The 21,839-nt window shown below is 38.9% G+C and overlaps 1 protein-coding gene across 1 annotated transcript in view; it reads left to right on the top strand.

Annotated features, from left to right (window-relative positions):
- The window catches only part of col13a1 (collagen, type XIII, alpha 1), a 58,872-nt gene extending 47,512 nt beyond the window's left edge, over positions 1-11,360 (top strand). Inside the window, exons 37-39 of the mRNA XM_076743945.1 lie at positions 3,126-3,212; positions 7,300-7,338; positions 7,470-11,360. Coding sequence (XP_076600060.1) covers positions 3,126-3,212; positions 7,300-7,338; positions 7,470-7,472 — 129 coding nt within the window. The 3' untranslated portion in view covers positions 7,473-11,360. The remainder of the gene's footprint in view (positions 1-3,125; positions 3,213-7,299; positions 7,339-7,469) is intronic.
- The last annotated feature ends 10,479 nt before the right edge of the window (positions 11,361-21,839 follow it).

The following is a 21,839-nucleotide window of genomic DNA, read 5'->3' as shown; positions in this document are numbered from 1 at the left end:
TGGCATTACTGTGTGGAGGGCGTGTAATATAACTGGGTCCCCTTTTTTTCCACACATGGCTGACATAGTGTTATCCATGGCACAGGTGGTAGCTTCCTGTCTTGTTATGGTTTGTGTTCATGGGGCTCTGAACTGGTGTATGTTGTCTGCTTGTGGACCTTGTTGTCACAGTGGGCATTGACCACATCAGCTTCACCCTTGACCCAATAGTGGCAGCTCTCAAAGGGTGAAGCGTACACAAAATAGAATAGTTAGTTATGTACCGTCATTCCAGATTCTATCTAGGCCTGTTCTTTAAGACTTTAAGGCCCCATGCTTCACTGGCATTAGCTGAAGAAAATATAGGCTTTTTGGAGAACAGTGTTATATACTGTACATGAAGACCAGAGAGAAGTCACTGTACATTGGCGGGAAAGAAAATCTTTATGATTATGTATACAGGTTGGGATAAATCCCACAGCAACAGCTCTTGTAGGGCTATGCCTATATTCATAGAGTTACTGTACATAACTAACGTAATGTCAACATACCCTTCCTCTAAGAGAATGTTTCTGTTTCCTTCCCATTAACCTGTGACTCTTTTAATATTTTCACTCCCATCTCTTAAGTTTTCATATTTCATAAGCTCTCTCAGAACACATTCAACTGGCCTCAAATTGAGCAATATTGTCAATGTACAGCCATGAACAGATATGCTCCTGATAAACAGACTTAAATGTCACTGTCCAGTTGAACGTGTTGTAGACAAAGCTATGGGATAGTGTTGGTGTTTTTTACTCTTTGTCCTGTCTTCCTTTGTTTCCGCAGGTCTTCCTATCCCCTTTTACTTCCCTCCACCTTGCTCTGTGGCCCGTGGCTCTTTTTATTGCCGGGGTTGTCCTCTCTCCCTCTCACAAACCTTGGCCTCCTGCTCCTCCTCTTCCTCCTGCATTCTAATGTTGTCCTGGGTCAATCTTCCTCCTTTTACACATCCTCTTTATTTCCCCTATTCCTACTTAACAGCACCTCTTCCCTGCAAACCTTCATGTATGCCTTCCAACCCCTGACCCTTGACTGATACCCAAATTGGCAAGCAGTGCTCTCCCATCACTGTCAAAATATATGCTTCATTAAGTGCTAGCACACCAAAAATTATGCATGTTTTTGAGATAATAACTTTAAAAACAGTTGCAAGAGTGAAACTTTCAACATGTAACCAGCGCCTCCACAGGTGCTGATAATTAATTTGCCTTATTTGTCATCTTCTCATGATTTGTAAATGACTGAAAGCTCATGCAGTGAGCTATGAAATTTCCCAAGTGGTACAACTCTGTCAAAGAATAGCAGGGCTGCATAAGAAAATTCCATGTCACTTACAGTGACTGCATGAATCTATCTTATCTCTGAATGTCAACCTCTGCTACTAGTAACACTCACAGCTAAGCTTTGCATTTGAGCCAAAAACATCCATTTGATCCATTTGAGAAAAAATCCTTAAAACTGTAGAAAATCCAAAATATGAGATTGTGGTTGCGCTGGCAATGGTAAGGCAGCACTGGGAGAACATTGCCGTCAGGCAGCCTATTATTTTGCTGATCATATTATATTCCCAATACATAATGTTATAATATCTGACCCCTTACAGCCTTCTTGGTGAGCAAACATTCTATTAGTATTATGAAACAGTATAGTATTAATCCAGTTTCCAGTTTTACACTATAATCACTATAATTTACCCTGTAATCTGCATACAGTAGGAATGAAGTTTTAGTCCATACAGTAGGAATAAAATTCACTTGGGATTTACACAAAATTTAAGAGTACGCATTGCACTGTACTATAGCATTGTTGGACTCATGATGGATGGTTCAAAATAAGGATTGATATTGCAGAAGTGAAGATACTGTGTTTTTAATCCGTGTATTCTTCTACCTTGTCAAATTCTGACACATACATTATCCAAAATGCATCTCAACCACCAATACATTTCAATCAGAGATTCTGGTGTGTTATGCTAATTGCAGCTAATGTAGCTTGGAGCCTCTAGCCTCAAGCAAAGATGAGAAGCAGGCTGCAGAGGTCTGGAAAGATCACTTCTTTTTAGCTCAATACCTCCAGATTGTTCTCGTTTTTGAACTTGGACTCTTCAGCCCCAACTGATGTAAACTCAAATTACATCACTTGAGGATATTTATCAAACTTCCTACAGTTCCCTTGGAGGCTACCTTTGGAACCACAAAAGGTTTTAGACTACTTGTTTTTGCATATGCATCAGTATGCATCCTCAACACATCTTCACAGCCTTCCAAAACTGTGACAAATCACTGTTAAGCACTATGGTGAAGGCTTGCTTAGATTTAGGCACAAAAATTACTTTAAGGTTAAGGATGGATCATGGCAAATTGGTTAGAAATAGCTACTTTGTCCATCTTAAGGAACCCTTATCCTCATGTTTCCAACACCTTTTTGGTCAAAATTAGGGCAAGAACATGATCATTGTAAAAGAAACCATTACTGACTTCATAAAATAGGAAAATGAAAAGCAGTCTCTCATGTCACAGTCCAACACTTTCGAAACCCATCTGTCTTCTCTGATCATTTTCAAATGTTACAACAATGCTCAATGGGACTTGCAGATGGAGTCAGATTCTTTATGCAGTTGTAATGATGATTCAACTACAATAGTACTATGGCTAGGTGTTTTAAAACCACCAGCTATTCATCTCACATGGTTCATCCACCACTTCACGTTTGTAGCGTTTATTTTTGGCGTTATGCCCTTCTCTCCTCATATCTCTATTATCTTCTCACTTCCAAAATCTACTTTTTCTGTACATTTGCTTGTAGGATGAAACTTGCTCACCAACAGCACTGGCTGTATTTTCTCTTCCCTAACTCCCTCTACTTACCTTCCCCTTCCACTAAATTTACATTACAAAATGATATTGTCTTTTCACAGTAGAAAAAGACACACTAAACACATCAGTGAATTAAAAGAGTATTTTTTGTATTATGTAAAATACATGGATTTAAGAACACGTGACACATGAAACCATTAAAAAAAAAAAACAAAAAAACATTTGCTTCATGTGTGGCTTAATGAAGAGGGCTAAAGTTTGTCTTTTTTAATACGCTGTTGTTTGCAGGGAGAGAGGGGCAAGAAAGGCAACAGGGGGGCCAAAGGGGATAAGGGAGACCAAGGAGCACCTGGATTAGATGCCCCCTGTCCGTTGGTATGTCAGTAGTCCAATGTGAAACCAAGAGGCAAAAGGAAGGAGCACTATCTTAGAATGCCAACATAATCCCAAAGTGCTTCAGTTTTTTCTGAAGTCAGTATTCAGTAGTCAGCTTCCTTTTGGCTCTGGTATTCAGTGGTTCTAATAATCTCAGGGAGGGTTTGGTCCGTGTCCCTACAGCCTGTCAGATAATTTGGACGATATGAGATTGGATTTATGAGATCCTAAACTTGATGTTTTGATCCATTAAATAAGTTTCAAGAGAACAAAGGACAAGCTGTAGGATGAAAAGTGAAAAATGACTTGGATGGACCACAACTCTGCCTGAGGAAATTCTTTTTTTCCATGAGACGGACAGGAACCAGGCAGCCACTTCTGACGGCTATCAACCAATACTTAAGTATGCTGTCTCAATTTTCAGCCTCCATCCTGCACCTCCCTAACCCTGATCTTCATGTTAAAGAATAGGGGACATGTTGGAGGCAATCAAACTGGAGTTCTGCACAGACTAAAGACCCAAACCCTGCCCGAAACCATACCTTTTATACCTATCTTAAATGTGATGGGTTCTTCCAAATTTGAGACCTGCAGACTGAAAGCCTTTCCATTCACCCTTTTCCAAGATTCATTACTGACCATTATCTCATCAGGCCAGTACAATTCATTGGCAACACTCTGGTATTATTCCTTACACCTAGAGGGCAGTTGCAACACGTGACACATTAACAAAGACTACTTGCACGGCCAGAAAAAAGAAAAAAGTTTCATCTGAAAATAGCCAAACCCGAGCCTGATTTATCTGAAAATGAGTCAAATAAATCAGGTTCGGGTTTGGCTCTTTTCATTTGAGCCTGTGTTGTGGTAAAAGCAGGCTAAGCAAGATAGCCCATATGTCCCACTCCCTAGCCATGTCCACCAGCTCCTTCTGTGGGATTACAAGATCTTCCCATTGTCCAAATCTGATCTGAAACCCGTTACTTTGCTGGGACTCTTAGGGTTCGGGTTGGTAGCAGAACTCTAAATCAAACCCATTCCTGTAGAGAGCGATCCTCGACTTTGTTATCAAAGAAACAATTTGTCATCACATTCTACACCTGAAAGCTAACCTCAGTGAGCCCAGTTCCTGTCAGTCCCAGGTTGCCTGCAGGTTTAGGAAACCTACATCCAGTCACCCAGTGGACAGAAGTGGAGATCCTCCTGCCATCAAGCATTGGAGGACAAACACTCCTTTGCTACACATGAGCTGCAAAACTGGTTTTTAAATGGTTGATTTCACAAACAGGGTTTCCGAGGCTTTAAAGGGGAGAAAGGTGAACCGGGCTTGCCAGGCCTGGATGGGCTGGATGCCCCTTGCCCTGTGGTATGGTGCTCTCTCTTTCCCTTCATTTTTCCCAGCATGCCTCTAGTTATCCCTAACCACACCCCTGACCATGGACACTCAGATGTTGCACTGTAGATTCACAAAAATATGCATGTTAGCAAGAAAGTTTAAATCTACTTATTGTAACTGACTCACCTATTTAACTTTTTCATCTGTCCTTCCTTAGAACTAACATGAACAAGCCTTTCCTATCTGAAAACAAATACTCATTTAACTCATACTTTCCATCACAACTACTAAAACTTGTTAACTTGTAGATCTATGATTGTGACTAATATCACCAATTACATAACCAGAAATAATCTTACATTTAAAGCCTTGAAATTTGCCACGTTAATGTATAGTTGAGCCTGTCTTCATTTTCCTTTGTTTACTACACCATCTCTTGCATGGAGCACCTTTTTTTCCATCTTCAAGCCAACAGAATACCACAGCTGGCAAAAATCAGGAGGACCCAGATGAATTCATTTGGTCAAAACAAGTCAGAGTCATGGTAGTAGCATGGAAAGCATCACTGCAACACCGCTAACTTTTTTAGTTCAATCCATTGTTTTGGTTTCTGCTTTTGTTTCCACTGTTCTCTGCCTGCTTTTGGGATAAGTTTGTGGAATTAAATTTGAACTCTACAAAGAAGGTTGAACTAAATACAAGTTCCAGGTACTATCAAGAGTTGCTGGCACTGCTGTGGTTTGTGAATAGTAAAGGAGATGTTTCATTAGCTCATAAAAAGGACATACAAACACATCAGTTTAACCAGTTGTTCAGAGGTTACGAGAGTCTCCTGGGGCAGCAAGGCATGCCATTTTCTAAATAGTCCCCCCAATCTGTGTATTGGTCCAACATGCATTTTTCGTGTAAAGTCAGTTCACAGGATCCCCCACATTTGCCAAATGTCATCTAGCTTTGCAAGAGTAATTGGACTGGTTAAATTTGGTATTGTAAGATAACTTGATCATATTTCATCTTCACAGGTAAGACTATGTCTTAGAATTTTAGAATATTGACATGTCTGTAAATAGTGTTAAACCTCAGCATAATTACTGAAATAAATAAAAGCTTCAGTCAAAAGAAGAAACATGGTTTGTAAAGAATGCTGCTCAGGTGTTACAAATTGTGTCCTTCTAGTGCTCCTCAGTTTGGGGATCTGAATAGTTTAGAAGGACTGGTAAATAAGTCTGAGGCATTCAAGGAGGTAGCGAATTTAAAAAAAATAAAATAAAATTATAAATGAAATCTTGTTGGAAAAATATGGTAATCTCCTTTATACAAAATGTAATGTCTATATAGTGTCTCTTCAAACACCATTTCAAGGTACCATTTTTCTTCAGTGACAAGGCCAAAGATGTTAAAAGTGATTTTCCCATTGGTATCATTCCTTGGTATCAGCCTGCCTTTCTCAGGAATGCAAAGCTTCAGCGAGCACTGGAACAACAGTGCAATCCTCCTGCTATGTGCCATGAAATGGCACTGTTATGTCATAAAGCTATCTCTCTTGCCAAACTAGTGCCAAATTTAACTCAGGGCAACTATGTAAATATAATCTCTAAATGTAAAGGGTGATAATGATTTTGGTTATGGTCTAATTTGTTTATGGTATTTGTACTCAAAATCATGAACTCTTAGTTTAAAATGCAGTATACATCAAAGTTGGTGAAGTCTGCTAGTTCTGGAAGTAATTTTAACTACGCCAAAGGTTTCTTGTAATGGTACTCTTCATGTTCCTTAACACAGAAACACTGTGCTCTCTTGGGTAATTTGATGAAAATCAAGTCTGTTGTCTGTTGTGACAAATTGCTGTAAATATTACAATTCCCATGAGTGCTGATGTAATTAAGAAGAAAGTCACTGGCTCAAATTCGAGTTGTAGTTAATTTAGACCTAATTTAGGCCAAATTCATCCTAAATTCACCCAAAATCTCAAAATGAACTGATCAATTCTAATCCATTAGCAGAGCATGGTCCACAGTATTAATTTTATCACTGAAAGCTATTATGAAAAATATTTAATGAAAACAAGAGTAAAGTATCAATGAATAAAAACTGAACAACATTGGAAAAGATGGTCAAATTAACTAATTAGTTCACACACTGTAGCTCCTGATTAATAAAACACTATCTTCCACTGCCCAAAATATCTCTTATTCAGAATTTGATCGAGCTGCTGGACTTATTCCTTTACTGTTAATAAGGAGCATCTTACGTTCAGTTACATTATCTGTCAGTAATGTTATCTGCTGTTACCGGTCCTGGTAAACAGAGTTCGGGACTACATTCTGTCAACATCCCCCAAAAATCTCTAGTAATGTAACCAAGGACATGACCTCCTCCACAGTCATAATCGTAACTATTGACTATAGTTAGTAACTATAGTATTATACTATTGACTATGTATATGTATGTATAGATAGTATAGGTATATATAGATAACAAAAAGATGGAACCACTAGCACATAATTGGGAAATATGTTTCGACTTGGAAGATTCTGATTTCCAATGAATATGCAGCAATAGAACAGGACTTTTACTTCCAGAACCCGGATTGGCCAAAATAGCTCTGCTATTTGCTAAAAGGGAAGACTAAATTCACCTGTATGTGCGTGTATGTATGTATGTATGTATGTATGTATATGCTTTTGTAAGCTTAATATGGTTCATCTCTGCAGCATACTGTATTTTTCACTTCATTTTATTTTTATTTTCTAGGGAGATGATGGCTTACCTGTACCAGGATGCTGGAATAAAGTAAGTTGTAGAGTTTGACATTGGTGTTGTGTTGCTCATCACTGTAGCAGCTTACATACTGTATGCTAACTTCACCATAAACATTATTTGAACTAACATTTCACATTTTGCCTTTTGGTTTCTCTTTGCAGTGACGATAACTTTGGAATGGCTTGTGTGATTGTACATAGGATATTTATTTTTTTACTTTTCCCTATTCTGTTAAACATGTAAAAAAAATTAAAAAATCTTAAAAAAAAAAAAAAAAGATATGGCAAATGTTTTGTACAGATTGTTTATTTTAATACGTATGATAGTGTTTATGTATTGGATTTTTATATCTTTGCATTATTTTAATATGATCGGATAAGTAAAAATTATAATGTGGCTACATATGCATGATATTTGTGCATAATGTGAAGTGGATAATGCTTATTAACTTATTGCATTATGATGTTTTGTTCTGTTGTATTAGACCATGCTGCACTAAGTTGTGGAGCTGGAAAGATTATGTGTTCACATTCGGAAAGTCTTAGTTGAACTCTCCTCTTTGTGATAAAGTGTTATGAAACAAACCTGGACACACAGTAAAAGAAAGCTGTTTAAAATCTGCTCTTTGAATATTTGGTCATGTGCTCATATTGGACTGATAATCATGCAGACCTAAAAGATCAGATTTAGGTCTTTTACCAGAGTCAGAAGAGATGTTGTATAACTTTAAATACAGTAGATGAAGAAGTAGAAACTAGTCCATATCACAGTCCACATTCACAGGTACCAGTAATCCTTAAGTGATCCATAAATCCCCAGAAAGGCGATTGTAATTCGAATTTCCTTGAAAATTTCCCGATTTAGTTTACTTCAAAAATAATGGCCTGATTGTCAGGAAATTTGTGTCAGATAAACATAGTGCCCTGAGGGCAATCCCTAATTATTTAGGATGGTTCCTTTATTGCTACGATCAGTTCTAACCTTCAGTTTATACACAAAGATACCAAAAATGCTGCCAAAAATCTCTGAGTAGAATGGCATGGAATTTGTTATGCATGTTCAGGAGGAATGTGACATTTTGGATTCTCCATATGTGGAGTGCCATCTCAGGACAAATTTAAAGTCTAAATGCTTCTTGAAGGAATGTACATGTTGATTGTTGCATCTAACTGAAGTTGGGTGTAATGACCATTGTTGTCACAAGGGTCTGCCAATCATGTTACAATACAGAAACAATGCAAAAATTAGGCTTTGACTGGTATGGCTTTTTTTAATGGTGGTATTGAGAGCAGAGATTTTGGACTGAAACTTCCAACAGGCATTACAGTATATCCAAAACACAACCATGTCAAGTGCTGTGTTACTTAATCATTAAGGGACAGCCTCTAAGTCAGTCTGAGATGTTTTGTCATTCTTCGTAAGGAATCAACTATTCCAGACAATCACAGTTTGCTTAACATCTCTAACACACTTGCGTCCTGGAGGAGGGTGTCAACCAAGATCTCGTAACCATTTGAAGCTTTGAAGTTCAGGCATGAAAGATTCTGAAAATAAATGTTTAGATGTACAGAAGGAAAGCAACAGCTCCATGTTTTAGCTTCTTGTATATCCCTTCTGGTTTCAGTTCATTGTAAATACTTTCGCCAAGTTTTACAGGCAGCGCCTTCCTGCTTAATGGCTGTCAGGCTCTGTGTATTAACTGTAGTGTTTGTAGATTGTTTGTCTGTCTTCTAATCTAAGGCACAGTATACAGCCCATATTGCTGGATGGAAATATTGCTGCTCACCCTTAAGGCATGCTGCTGCAATCATCACATTGTCTCATTTTTATGAAGAAAGCTGTAACCTGTTTGGACAATGGAGATCCTTTTTTTTTTCTTCCTTTTTAATCAGCAACTATAGAACACTTTATCCATAAGCATCTTTATTGAGTAACTGTGCTCATTAAGCTAACCTCATTAACTTTACCAACTGACTCAGTGTTGAGGAAACGGATGGACTGGCCGGACTGGAGCTTGGTCCATTGAATGCTGCTGCTCTTTCCCAAAGCTTTGTTTGTGTTTTGCTCTGCCTTGGTTTGATGTTGCCATGAGAGATTCTTGTTGGATCCTTGCCAGCAATAAAATATTGTGTCCTGTTTCTGCACAGTACCTCATGCTAACTCATGCCTTAGTCACTAGCTGGCCTTCATTTTGCTGTTGTATTGATCATAATACAAATACTTATGTCCAGATATGTTCTGAAATGTTCAAAATGTTGATTGTGGTCACAGTGACAATCATAATTAAAAATACATTTCTGATACATTTGGTTTTGTTCTCAAAAAATGTTTCAAACCCACTCACACTTATGGAGGCTAGAGAGTGCCACTATAATCAGACATTTTCTGATAATCGACTCTATTACGGATGTGCAAGACATGGCAATTCAGAAAACTTAAAAATTATTTTAAATGATGGGGCTGTTTCTCTTTCTTAAACTTAGCTGCAGGTCAAGGGTTAAGATGGGCTTAAAACTGTGTTGTCTGTAACAAAACCACATGATCTCTTGAACTCCATTTCTGTGTCACCAGAAGCTGCTGTTTAAACTGCAACCATGGTTTAGTCTAAACCAGCCTCTGTGTCCAGCAGAAGTCAATTAAATGTCACTGGCTTTCACTGTGTCTGCTTAACCTACTGTAGACATTTTAAACTGAGGTTTAATGTCATTGAGTTTAGTGTAAGGGTTAACATTCACATTCATTAATTAATGCAGCTGCACAAGTCCAGTATGAAGAATATGTGCGATAAGAACATAGACAAGTTTGTCACATGAACGGACTGTCATCCTTAAAAAATTGGCCACATTGGTCATCTGTGCAAGCAGCCTATTACAACCCATTCTGTGTTTATTGTTAGGATGCAACCTCTAGTAGCTGTAGTACTTATGACAGGAGCAAAGGAGGAAGACAGGGAAGAGGTCGAGGTGGGTGGATGGATAGGTCAAACACAGGACTTTTACCCAGGAGGCCACTGTTTGTGTGGCATGTGAAAACCAAAAGTCAACACTTTATCTTCTGTACATAACTGAACTTATGTAATTAATAGTAACCACGGCGTAACAAAACTGCGACTGTATGCCAGATTTTGACCCAAGTGCAGAACACAACCAGGAGACAGGTGAAGCTGGACAGGGTGGAAGAACAGGGGCTGGCTGAGTTACAGAGAAGTTAGGAGACATGCAGGTTTACACGAAGCAGGCGGGCGGATGCAGGACCATCTTGTGCACAAGGGTTGAAATTCGGCAAGGCTGATAAACTGATGAATGGCAGGTATGTAGGCTGAGAGAAGTGATGAGCTGATTGATGTGCAGGAGGGGCAGAGCCTGGAGCCAGGAGGCAAGCCACGCCCATACCATATACACAGAGAGACACACAGGTATATGGTATAGCAGCCAGGTATGCATTTGTACAGAATGATAAAAAAAAGATATTTTTATGTTAATCAAACATGCAAGCGTAACTGATTGAACACGCATTACATTGTTCCAGTGCTATTTCTTAAGTCTTTCCTCAGCAGTCAGTCATATGATAAGCTGAAGTGGAAAATCAGAAATCTGAATTTCCTTAATCACCATTTTCTGAGAGGTACAGTAACATTCTGTGGCCGATTGTGACGAGGAGCTTATAACGAAACTTAGTCATGCATCCAGCTTCATCCAGTTTAGTTTAACCTGTGTTCGTAATTGGGTTTTACTCAGAATGCAGCTGTGATTTCAACTCCTGCAACTTCCAGTGACACAGGAAGAGCCCTCTTGATTCTTGATTATCATCTAAAAACCACAAATAAATAAATATTGTTTTAAGGAACAGAACCCAAAATAATGTGGGAGAATGCAGTTTAGAGTTTGTTTGTACTGGATGAAGTCAAAAGTGTAAAAAGCTACTCATGCTTGATTTTCACTTACATTCCACGATTGTCTTTGCATACCTAATCCTGTCTGTATGTGGGTTTGGCCACTGATATTTGTTTCCTGATTGTCTGAAAAATGCTTACCCTGTTTCAATTAAAAATCTATTCATGAGTGCCTCACAGCATGGACTGAATGATATGATTTTGTTTGAGCTTTTTGATGATGTTCAAGCGAATATTAGTGATTGGAAGATAGTATCACAAAGAGCAAATCTAAGGAGTTCAATTTAAAGCGAAAATCTGTCATACACTTTTAGAAACAGCTGTCATGATGTCCCGTGCAAAACAGATTGTTGTATTTTGGTGCCAGTTATGACACACACACACATATACACACACACACACACACACACACACACACACACACACACACATACACGTACACACACACACCAGAACTTTCAAATGTGTCTTGTGGCTAAACAGGAGACGGCAGAGACACTCGGGATGGATTGGGATAACTTTTAGATTTCTACCAAGCTTCAGTCTTCTAGTTGCTCTTTTGGGAAGTCCAACAAAGAGGCCATACACCTAATCTAACAAGAGCAAAAATATACTCAGGCAGTTCTTCAGGAGTCTCAGTCATTACCACATGAATGAACGGACAATTCAACGAATACTGAGTGGAGATCTAATGATTATATACTGTGGCAGCAGGTGAGTCTTGATTGAATGATTGAATTGATGCAGCTGCACTCACAGGAGGAGGAGGCTTAGCCCGACCTAGTACAATACAGAATTTTAGCTCAAATAACTCTGGAAATGCACTGGACATCAGAGGCCGTTGATAATAACCTTGTATGCATTACAAATTGGAAAATCCCAGATTCTTTTTTTGCTTGCGTTTCTAAAGTGATTGAACTGTATTTATGCCTATGTTTAAAGGGTCAACATCCTTTCCAACTGGCTAAGAAGTAGGGCTACTACAGACTGTTTCCATGAAGCTACAGAAAGGAAACTTGAAGACGTTTGGAGATATCTTTGAGTTTTTATCCAAACCTGGAGTTGGCATTTCAACGTTTTTCCAGGAGGATGGACACAGGGCCAGTAAGGTCGGAGGCTCCAGTGGCTGTGGTGAGCACATTAACTTCAATAAGACTGGGAAGTAGAGATGTTGTTCCATCCTTTAGTTAGTCATCGAAGGCTCTCTGGACAGGACAACCGTCACAGCCACAGGGTCATACTGTACCTACTGATGTGTTTCTTTGACTGCATACACTTTGTTCTATTTAACTCCAAGTGAAAGCGAGGCATGGACACTTTAGCACATGCTATTTGTTGTGTTTGATGTGACATCAATACTGTAACTGTGATAAAGAATTCAGAGCAGCTCACAGAGCAGATAGATGCCATGTTTCCATGAAAAACCAAAAGCAAAGACCCTCTTGATGATTCCGTCTTGATATTATCTGACTCACTGCCTTTTCAAAGATACCTTTACCTGCAGCTATGACATTTTGTTTGAATGATTGTGCTGTATAGGAAATATTTGGAACCAGCATTAGACATCATGCCTGGTCACGATATGATATTCTCTACTTCTTTTTTTGTTTTTTGTTTTTTTTTGTTTTTTTTGTATTGAGGTGTTAAAGGACACCATGATTCAATGCTATAACTGTAAGTATTGTACAATAGAAGACAAAGGATTGTATGTATAAAAGGACTCAGTCTTTGTAAATAGATTTCATTAATGAAACATGATTTTACATAAATAATAATCAAAATTCTCAAAGGGCATATGCTGATTATATGTAGATGATTGACAACGGTTTCTTGATACAATTGCAGTTTTTGAAAGAAAAATATTTTGGCCTCTTGTCCACCAAAATTCTGTAAGGTATTTCTATTTTCGCATTTGCATGCTCCATATATCCAGGCTCATCACATGAGATATACTGCATGCAGATAAAGTATTTCTATTTTTGACTCAAAAAACGTCAGCACACAAAGGTGTTATTCAGATTATTTATTGCTTAGTCGTCTGAATAGAAATCGATATTTAATTACACAAAGAAACAATAAACCAAACAAACAAAAAAATCCCATCACAGTCAGAATATTTCAACAGCTGTTACTGTACATGCAAATAATCTAAAAAAAAAAAAAAAAAAAAAGGAAAAAAAAGCCCTTTGTCAGCCAGCATGTTACAACAACTTTCCTGTTTCAATGAAAATCAAATGTACAGAAGCATTCCTAATGTCAGTTTGACAGCTGCCTTGTAAACACACCTGGGTAAAAATGGTTTTTCATTCTTTATTTATTTGTTGTATTTCCAGTTTTTGAGTTAAGCAGTTTGGAATTTAAAAAAAATAATAATAATGATGTTTCATTATTTCAACAGGTTCAACAAGTGTGCCAACAAAAATCCATTTAGTGGGTGTGTTGTACTGTTAATTAGATTTATGACAACAGTTGCCTGTGAATGAAAATAGCTTGAAATTCACATAATCTAAATAGTGATTTATTACTGTAATAACTGAATCAATTTTAAGAAGAAAGAAAGCATTCAATAGCAAAACTACCGTGGCCAAGAGAGTTCAAAGCACTGCAACACAAGCAGAACGACAAAACGCGAGCAAAGGAAGGAAACATTACCATTTTCACTGTTGGCTTGTGTTTTGTCTTTCAGATTGTGTTTTGTCTATTTTAGTGTTTCCTTTCAGCCATCATACAAAACGGATCATGACCGCAATTCACAATTGGTAGCATCTGATTTAATAAAAACATGGAAGTAGAATTTGGTCATTTACTGTGTTGGTTAAAGTCATCATTTCAGTAGCAACTTTCCTGTCAGGCAATGTAGCATTCACCAAATAAAATACTTTAAAGATACACTCACTTTTACAGAATATAACATTTTATATCTGAAAGTTTCTTCTGCTTTAAACTTTACATTTCTATTTTCCACAAATATGGAACTAACATGTTTTTTTTCTTTTTTCTTTTTTTAAATATATGTATGAAGAGAGCAAGTTGTTCATTTGCTTTATTTACTTGCCTTGCTATGTCACTATTCTTTTGTATTTTTAACCTATAAAGTTGTAACTGTGTACTCTTTATGTAATACAAAGCAGGAATAATAATATTTCTGTGCATGAATTTTGGGTACAGAATATAAGTTTTATGTAAGTATATAAGAATATAAGTTTTGATCAACCATCTGCAGGTTGTGAACTTCATTTAAAAATGTGTTTTTAGCAGCGTTGAATGTAAATAAAGGTAATATTTAACTAATTTTACATGAAGAGTACACATATTTGGTTTTGTATCAAAGCTGTAACTGTGGTTGGTCTGACAGTGCCAGTCTGTGCACAATGTAATATTTACTTCATTCGATGAGCTTTCCAGGTCTGCCATAATCCTCACATATAAAAGAAGAAGTACAGTAGATCAGCTGGAGGCTATTGGTCTGAAAAACAGGCTGCTTTGTTGTATGGCTTAAACTCACTCTGACATCAAGTTTATGTTCACTGATTTCTTTTTGGGAGTTTTATTTTCTCTTGATTCGCCCCAACCAATCAGTAGTGATGCATGTTTCTCCATGACATAATTTCAGCCATCCCAAAAGCTACTGTAGAGTTAGCTAGGAGCAGTTCACTTTACACTACGATCAAGATATAGAGACAATTTAGTTGTTATTAAGGTAAATCAGCTCTCAGCAACCTGTAAAGCTGCATCAGCCTCATCGTCATGTCACCATTTTTGTGGACATTTTTTTTTAGCTTAACTACTGTACACACAAAATGTTTTTTTTTTCCACTGCACATATAATCACACACATATTCTTGGTGATGTTGCCTGTATTAACATATGATGTTAAAGCAGGTGATTTTTCCATCAAAACACCACTTTTCTGCTCAACTTGTAAGATTTGTAAGACTCCTACCAAAGAGAAAACAAAAATAGGTCTGGAACCAGGCTGGCAGGCTACTTCTTTGGACAGTATTTGGAGCACCTCAGACTGCTTTATTGTGTTTTTACCATCACAGCCGTGGTGGCACTGTGTAACTCATCTTCATTTTGTTTGTAGTCAGTTAGTTGGTTCATTTAGTTTCACTTCTGAGTTAATTTCACCGTCTCAAATTTGTGCCTCTGACTGGCTTCTGCTCCATCCTAACGGTGGCAGAGGTTTGTGTGTATTGTAGGTATGTCTCAGAAATTACATTGAAATAAGTGACACTGAAGAGAGAAAAAAATCAAATGGGAGGAAAATACCCCTGGAACTAGCAGCTCTTCAAACTAGTATTTTCTGTGGCCACAGTATTAAAGGCATTATAGGAACATTGAAAGAAAGGAAGTGCATCACACATTGCTTTCTATACGTAGTGGGCAGCAAGTTGAAACAGAATAATTCATAGGAAAGACTTTAAATGCACCATATGTACTGTTTCTGCATTAAAATGTCTAGAAATGACTAGACTTATGTTACTAACTTTATTGAGTTATCCCAAATGCTTCCAACAAGAGGAATCTGTAGTTTTATTCAAGGTAGCAGTGCGTTTCACTTAGTTGCCTCCAATGGCAACACGGTAACACCAGAAACTATATGTTTTGTTTTCATTGTTTCAATTAAGAGACAGAAATTACATACTGTGCATTTAAGCTGTTTGATGCCAACAATGTACTCGTGTTTCACAGTGCAAGTGTAGAGTTAACATGTTCTGCTCTGTATGTGCAGCAGATGCACAATCTTTTCTTTAGGTCACACTTTCTATTTCAATTTGGCATATAAAGATGATCAAGTAGAAAAATCAAAGTGTTGATAAACACAGTTAAGCTGTTTTATTTTGATCAATAATTAATTTTTATGTATAATTTGTTTTGGTTTCAAATTCTGTAATGTCAGATGAGAACTATATCTTAGAATAGATGAGAGGGGATTCTACAGAATTTGCATGCATGCATTGATAAGCCTGTATGAAGCACTATTTACATTGGTTTTCATCTTTTTTTCCTGTTTTGGTAATGGAACATTAGATATACTGTACATTTGATGTTTTTTCTGCACATTCAAAAGAAAGTGAGTGAGTGACCTTTGTGCAGATTGATGTGCTACCACAACATTGAACTGAGTTGTATAAGTTTGTTTTCCAAGATTCAATGTGACTTCCAACCACAGGCGAGATATTCACTGCAATCCACATGCTGAGGTCCTCTTAGTTTAGAGTAGTGTCAGAACGGAATGTTTTTAAGGTCATTATCTTGTTTTTTTTTTTTTTTTCCAAAAGAATTTATTTTTACTTTTGATAATCCAAAAAAGGGCAGCTGATCGCCAAACAGACTTACTGTTCAGCACAGGTGAAATTTTTAAACAATTTGCCATGGACTCAGAATAAAGGAACCCATTTTCAATGGAATTAGCTTTTTGTGTGTTTGTGCGCATACATGTCTTTTGTTGTTGTTGTATTTTTTTGTATTTTTAATTTTGACTATTATAACTGCAGTGAAGCATCTCTTTTCTGGTGACAGGATTGTGTCAGAAGTAAGAAACGAATGTCAATATTTTCCAATTCTGCAAAACAATTTTTACCTCCAGTGATGTTTCTCTCTCTCTCTCTCTCTCCCTGCAATATCTGTATATGGCAGAAGAATTTCCAGGATTTTAAAAGATCTCCTCTATGAAACATCTGTATCCTATCAAAAGCCTAAGTTAAAACATGGCTAAATTTTCCTGCAACCAGGTTTTTAATAAACACCATTCTAATCACCACCAGGTGTTAAGTAACTGCCACCCAACGTTTAAACCACACCTGATGCCACCTGACATTATAAATGCATTATGTTAATGAAACACCTGGCTGATCTCCAGCCTGTGGTGTTCACAGCCAAAAAATATGAAATTTAATCACCCAGTCAGTAAAAAAGAGTAGCAGACAACACTAATTAAGCACTGATCTCAGGTTTACTTGTTCTTGGCAAAGTGAAAACGTAAAACAGATAAAACATTCTAATTATCAAGTCAAATATTTCCATTAATGATACAGTGTGATGTGTTAGTCAGTCAGTTTCGGTTAATTCTGTTCTCAATAGCCTGACACCCATTAACCTTTAACTAATCTCTCAGCAAGGGTTTCTGTTGTAGTTGTTTTCCATTTGAAAAATCTGTGTCGTCCATGGGTCTTGGAAGATTTCGATGTCCCACACAGCGGAGAAATTCCGATCAAATATCATCAGGGTTTATGGACCCTATTTTCAATTCAATTTTATTTATGTAGCGCCAAATCACAAAAGAAGTTGTCCCAGGACACTTTTCATATAGAGCTTGTACAGACCAAACTCTTTTATCTACAGAGACCCAACAATTCCCTAATGAGCAAACACTAGGGGCTCTGTTTTCGTCCCTGCCGCTGGCGAAGCGCAGGTTGCGCACCCAGCGCAGTGGTATTTTCGTGCAGCGCAGGCGGGTGCGCAGCGCACTTGGTTTTTTGGTAAACCGAAGCGCACAGAGGTACGCCAGGATGGGCGTTGCGCCGCAGTAGGTGGAGGTGTCGGAGGGATCAGCCGGCGGATTTGGATTTTCGGTCCATTTCGGTCCACGCCGGTGGCGTAAAAGTGCGCTGAAAGCTCGTCACCCCAAACCTGGTAAAACTCTGTGCGCCAGCGGCGCGCCGCTGGGCAAGTGGATTTTCGTAAACCGGCGTCGTGCGCCCACGTCACCAATACCTCACAGGCAGGTTTCCACAGTGTCTGGCATTTCACTGCGATCAATAATTAGCAACAGCCACGATTCATTGCAACTATCTGAGTCAGCACATACAGTCAGACCCAAATTTATATATTTCGATCAGTATCTCATCTGACCACATCGCAAGCGCGTTCGGCACGCGTAATGGTCACTCAACCTGACCGAATGTACACAGGTGAAAGAGGGATGCAAACGTCACTGTGCCAACCAGAAACAGCTGTGGCATCCTGCAGAGCATATATACTGCATCTATCTCAGAGCACTCGAGAGACAGAGACAGACGTCATTTCATTCCAAATACAAATTTTGTTATCATTGTAATGCTTAACGCTATCTACAAAGATGGAGTACATCACTGCTCTGAGGAGGATGAGGAGGATGAGGCCGAGGATTTACCATCTAAGGACCTCATATTTAGACATGAGTGAGCAGGAGTGCAGGTGGGCCATGAGAATAACGCCTTCAACACTGTAGGCTATGCAATTTTCTTTAATCATCTACTCTTTTGCATGTCACAGGAACAGATTACATCTGCTAAGGGAGGTCGTCGACGTGGTAGCGCGCATCATGGCCTCCGATGCGCACCCCGGCTCTGCTCTCCCAGCTGCGGACTCAGTCATCCTCGAAACTTGCCATGCGCCTCGCCAGCGGCGTTTTCAAAGGTGAGGCGAGGAGCTGGTGTGATTGGTGAACATTGGACTCGGCTGTGTCAAACCCACTCCACGCTTTTTCCTCTCCCTCCTTCCGAGTTGCGCCGCTGGGTGGGACTGAGATGAGAGGGGGGAGTAGTTGAGCCCGCAGCGCAGTGCACGAAAATACCAAAGTCTGCGCCGCCACGCCCCATCGGCGAAGGGCACCTGACTTTGCGCCGCGCCGGTGGCGGAGACGAAAATAGAGCCCTAGGTGACAGTGGCGAGGAAAATCTTCCTTTTCCTACATTATTGAGCGAGAGTGCTGCAGGTGCAAAGCGGGCTACAGTAATCCCTCCGTGCGTTTGTCCACCATCAGTGTACATCCACTTTGAAAGCACACCTGGATCCGGACTATTTTACATCGATGATGTTACCAATAGGGGAGATAATCAGGGGTTAAAGAAAAGATCTGGTTGATAAATGTGGCCTATTTAACCCTTAAATTCTATATACCTTCACAGTATGGTCTAGGTCAATTTTGACAGCATAACAGGTGTCTATACCAAATTTTGAACCACAGAGCTATATAGAATGTATAAATAGTCTATATGACATTAACGAATGGGCAAATAATCTTTAGTTAAAGATTTGGAGAACAGTGAGAGTATATTTTTTAGGTTTTACATCACTCATTTTTGTAAAAGAAACATCTACTGTGACACAATATCATGTCCTACCTTTTCTACAAAAGACAAGAAAAACATTAAAGCCATAATGATTTGAATATATTGGATGAAAACTGAAAGTAGGAAGAACATTTTGGGAACCATGGGGTTTATTATATAATCATTTATAAACAAAAAAGTATTTGCCAATAGTCTTTGCATTCAAACAGTGGCAGGAAACACTACATATGTGGCCCTTCCATTTGTGCTTCCCACATTTGCAGCAACTTGTCCCTGTTTTGCAGTACATTTTTGCACAGCAGAAGTTGCATCTCTTCCTCTTCTGTCCCTTTGCGTTGGCTTTTTGTGGGACTTGTTGACCAGAGCCAGGTTCAGATCACTACACTGCCCTTACCAAATGTTGCTGAGGCTGCTGTGTGGAGAAGGTAATGTCGCTTTTGCATAAAAGGAGTCACAAGGGCTTTTCCAAGTTCGTCCAAAAAGAACCTCCTCCAGTTCCTCTTGCTTGTCCTTCAGGTAAGGTTCAGCTCACTCCATATGACGAAGGCATTGCAAGTCGCAATGATGTTGTGGAACAGGGCAACAGGCCAGCTGCTCTCCTCTTGCAGCTGTATGTCCCTTTTTACTTTGTCAATGTTGTCCACTCCTCCTTTGTTGGCATTGCTGTAAAGGATGATAGCTGACCTCTGCAACCTCATGTAATGTTGTCATGTTTTTCTTTTGCATATACAAATTATCTGTGGTGTCATGGGTGAAAGCAAATTTGGGAAAAAGGATGTGTATCCCTCTTGTTGGAATCAGAGCAGGTGGCAGCTCAGGTTTGTTCTGCCCCACAGTGCCCACCATTATGATTTCACACTGTGTCCTCTTAGCCCTTCTGTCATCTCTAACATAACGCATATGCCTTGTTTTCTCTCTGAATCCCAGCTGGCTTCCCAGTATACACTTGCAAATTCCAAGCATAACTAGTACTTGCATCACGGGCTGCCTGTAACTTCATTCCATATTTTCCTGGCTTGCTGGACATGTACTGGCGGAGAGGACAGAGACCTGCAAAAACACAAAAAAGGGGAAAAAATCATTTGATATCACAAACAATACCGTGTGCATATTGGAGCAGTAATTTGCTAGTACGACAATATAAAAGGCAGGCTTTATTACCTCTGAATCCAACTAGTCTCATCCACTGTGACCCCAGGACCAGGGTGGTACATGAGAGGCAGTCGTCCACCCACTTGTCCCAAACATCCCTGATTGCTCCCAGTTTGCCAGTGACACACCGCACTGTCAAATATAAGTACCACCAATATGGTACACAATATTTCCAGGGACACAGTGGCAGTGGTCTTCCTGTCTCAGTATTCTAAAGTGTTGTTGTTGGGCATCAGTGTCTCCTTTGCTGCCTGCTCCTCTCCCTCAGGATCATCGTCATCTGAAATCAGAGTGTTCCTCTGTGTAGTCTTCCTGCTTGAACACTTCCTCTTCCAAATCTCTGTCAGCTTGCTCATCACTGAAGATCAGATCATTGACTTCTTGGACAGTACATCTTGCTGCCATAACTTCAGTACTGATATGGCAGCTCTGGGACCTTTATAGTCTTATATTCCTGTTTTGGTGGAAATCTTGGCAAATATGGTGGGAATGCAGACGGTTCTTGTGACAGTGTCAAGGCCCCCCTTGAAGTCACTAGTGTCACTACTGTCCCATAAAAGAATATACACAGCAAAGTTGCCATTGAAAAACACCAGAGAGGTAACCCATCCAGCAGCATCCTGGCAAGAGCTAAACATGAAAAAAAAAAAAAAACCCATAATGTTTGAGCTTGGCAATTAGAATACTGTGTACTGTCATGTGTACCGATGCAGAGCTTGTCGAGTGCCCTGGTCTACAAGCATGCTGTGCTGATATAAGTAATCCTTTTTTACTACAATAGTTTAGCATTTGATTGAAGATTATCTTCTCAAGTCTCTTACTCAGCACAGGGAGTATACTAATAGGTCCACCTTGTTGATAAATCATATGGCCTAGTGATGAACTGATCTGCAGATTCCATGTATTTTTGAATGAAATAATGTAAGAAGTCTCCAGAGGTTTCCATAACTTTTTACTTTTTAGAGCTGAAATTTTTTTGGTTTGAAATATTCTTTCTTTTTTTCATGTAATTTAGCTTGGTGATCTTATTTGTCAACTTGTAAAGGCTTCAATCTCAAGGGTATCCTGATTTCTGACAGGCAGCTTTGCCATTGTCCCTCTGAAGCATCAAAGATCACATTAACCATCCAACCATGGTGCACTTCTGCCCTTGACAGACCTTTTTCTAAGCAGAGCTTGCTTGTCTTCAAACTTCACTTACAGTATCCATGAAATCTTCAGAGCAACATTTACATCAGTTCTAGTACACTGAGTCACAACCTGAGTAAGACTGCTAAAATTGGCTACAGACTTCAGCTTTTTATGTTTTAGACAACAAATAAATATTGAAGAAACCTTACCTAGTTTCACATATTCTATACAAATAGTTTACATTAGAATCAAGTGGTCTGTAACAAAAACCAGCTGCAGTAAAGCCTACTGCATGC

Source organism: Chaetodon auriga, chromosome 11 (genome assembly GCF_051107435.1).
Source record: "Chaetodon auriga isolate fChaAug3 chromosome 11, fChaAug3.hap1, whole genome shotgun sequence".
Classification (NCBI taxonomy): Eukaryota; Metazoa; Chordata; class Actinopteri; order Chaetodontiformes; family Chaetodontidae; genus Chaetodon; species Chaetodon auriga.
The sequence above is the reverse complement of the archived record's forward strand: the minus strand, read 5'-3'. Positions and strand labels throughout refer to the sequence as shown.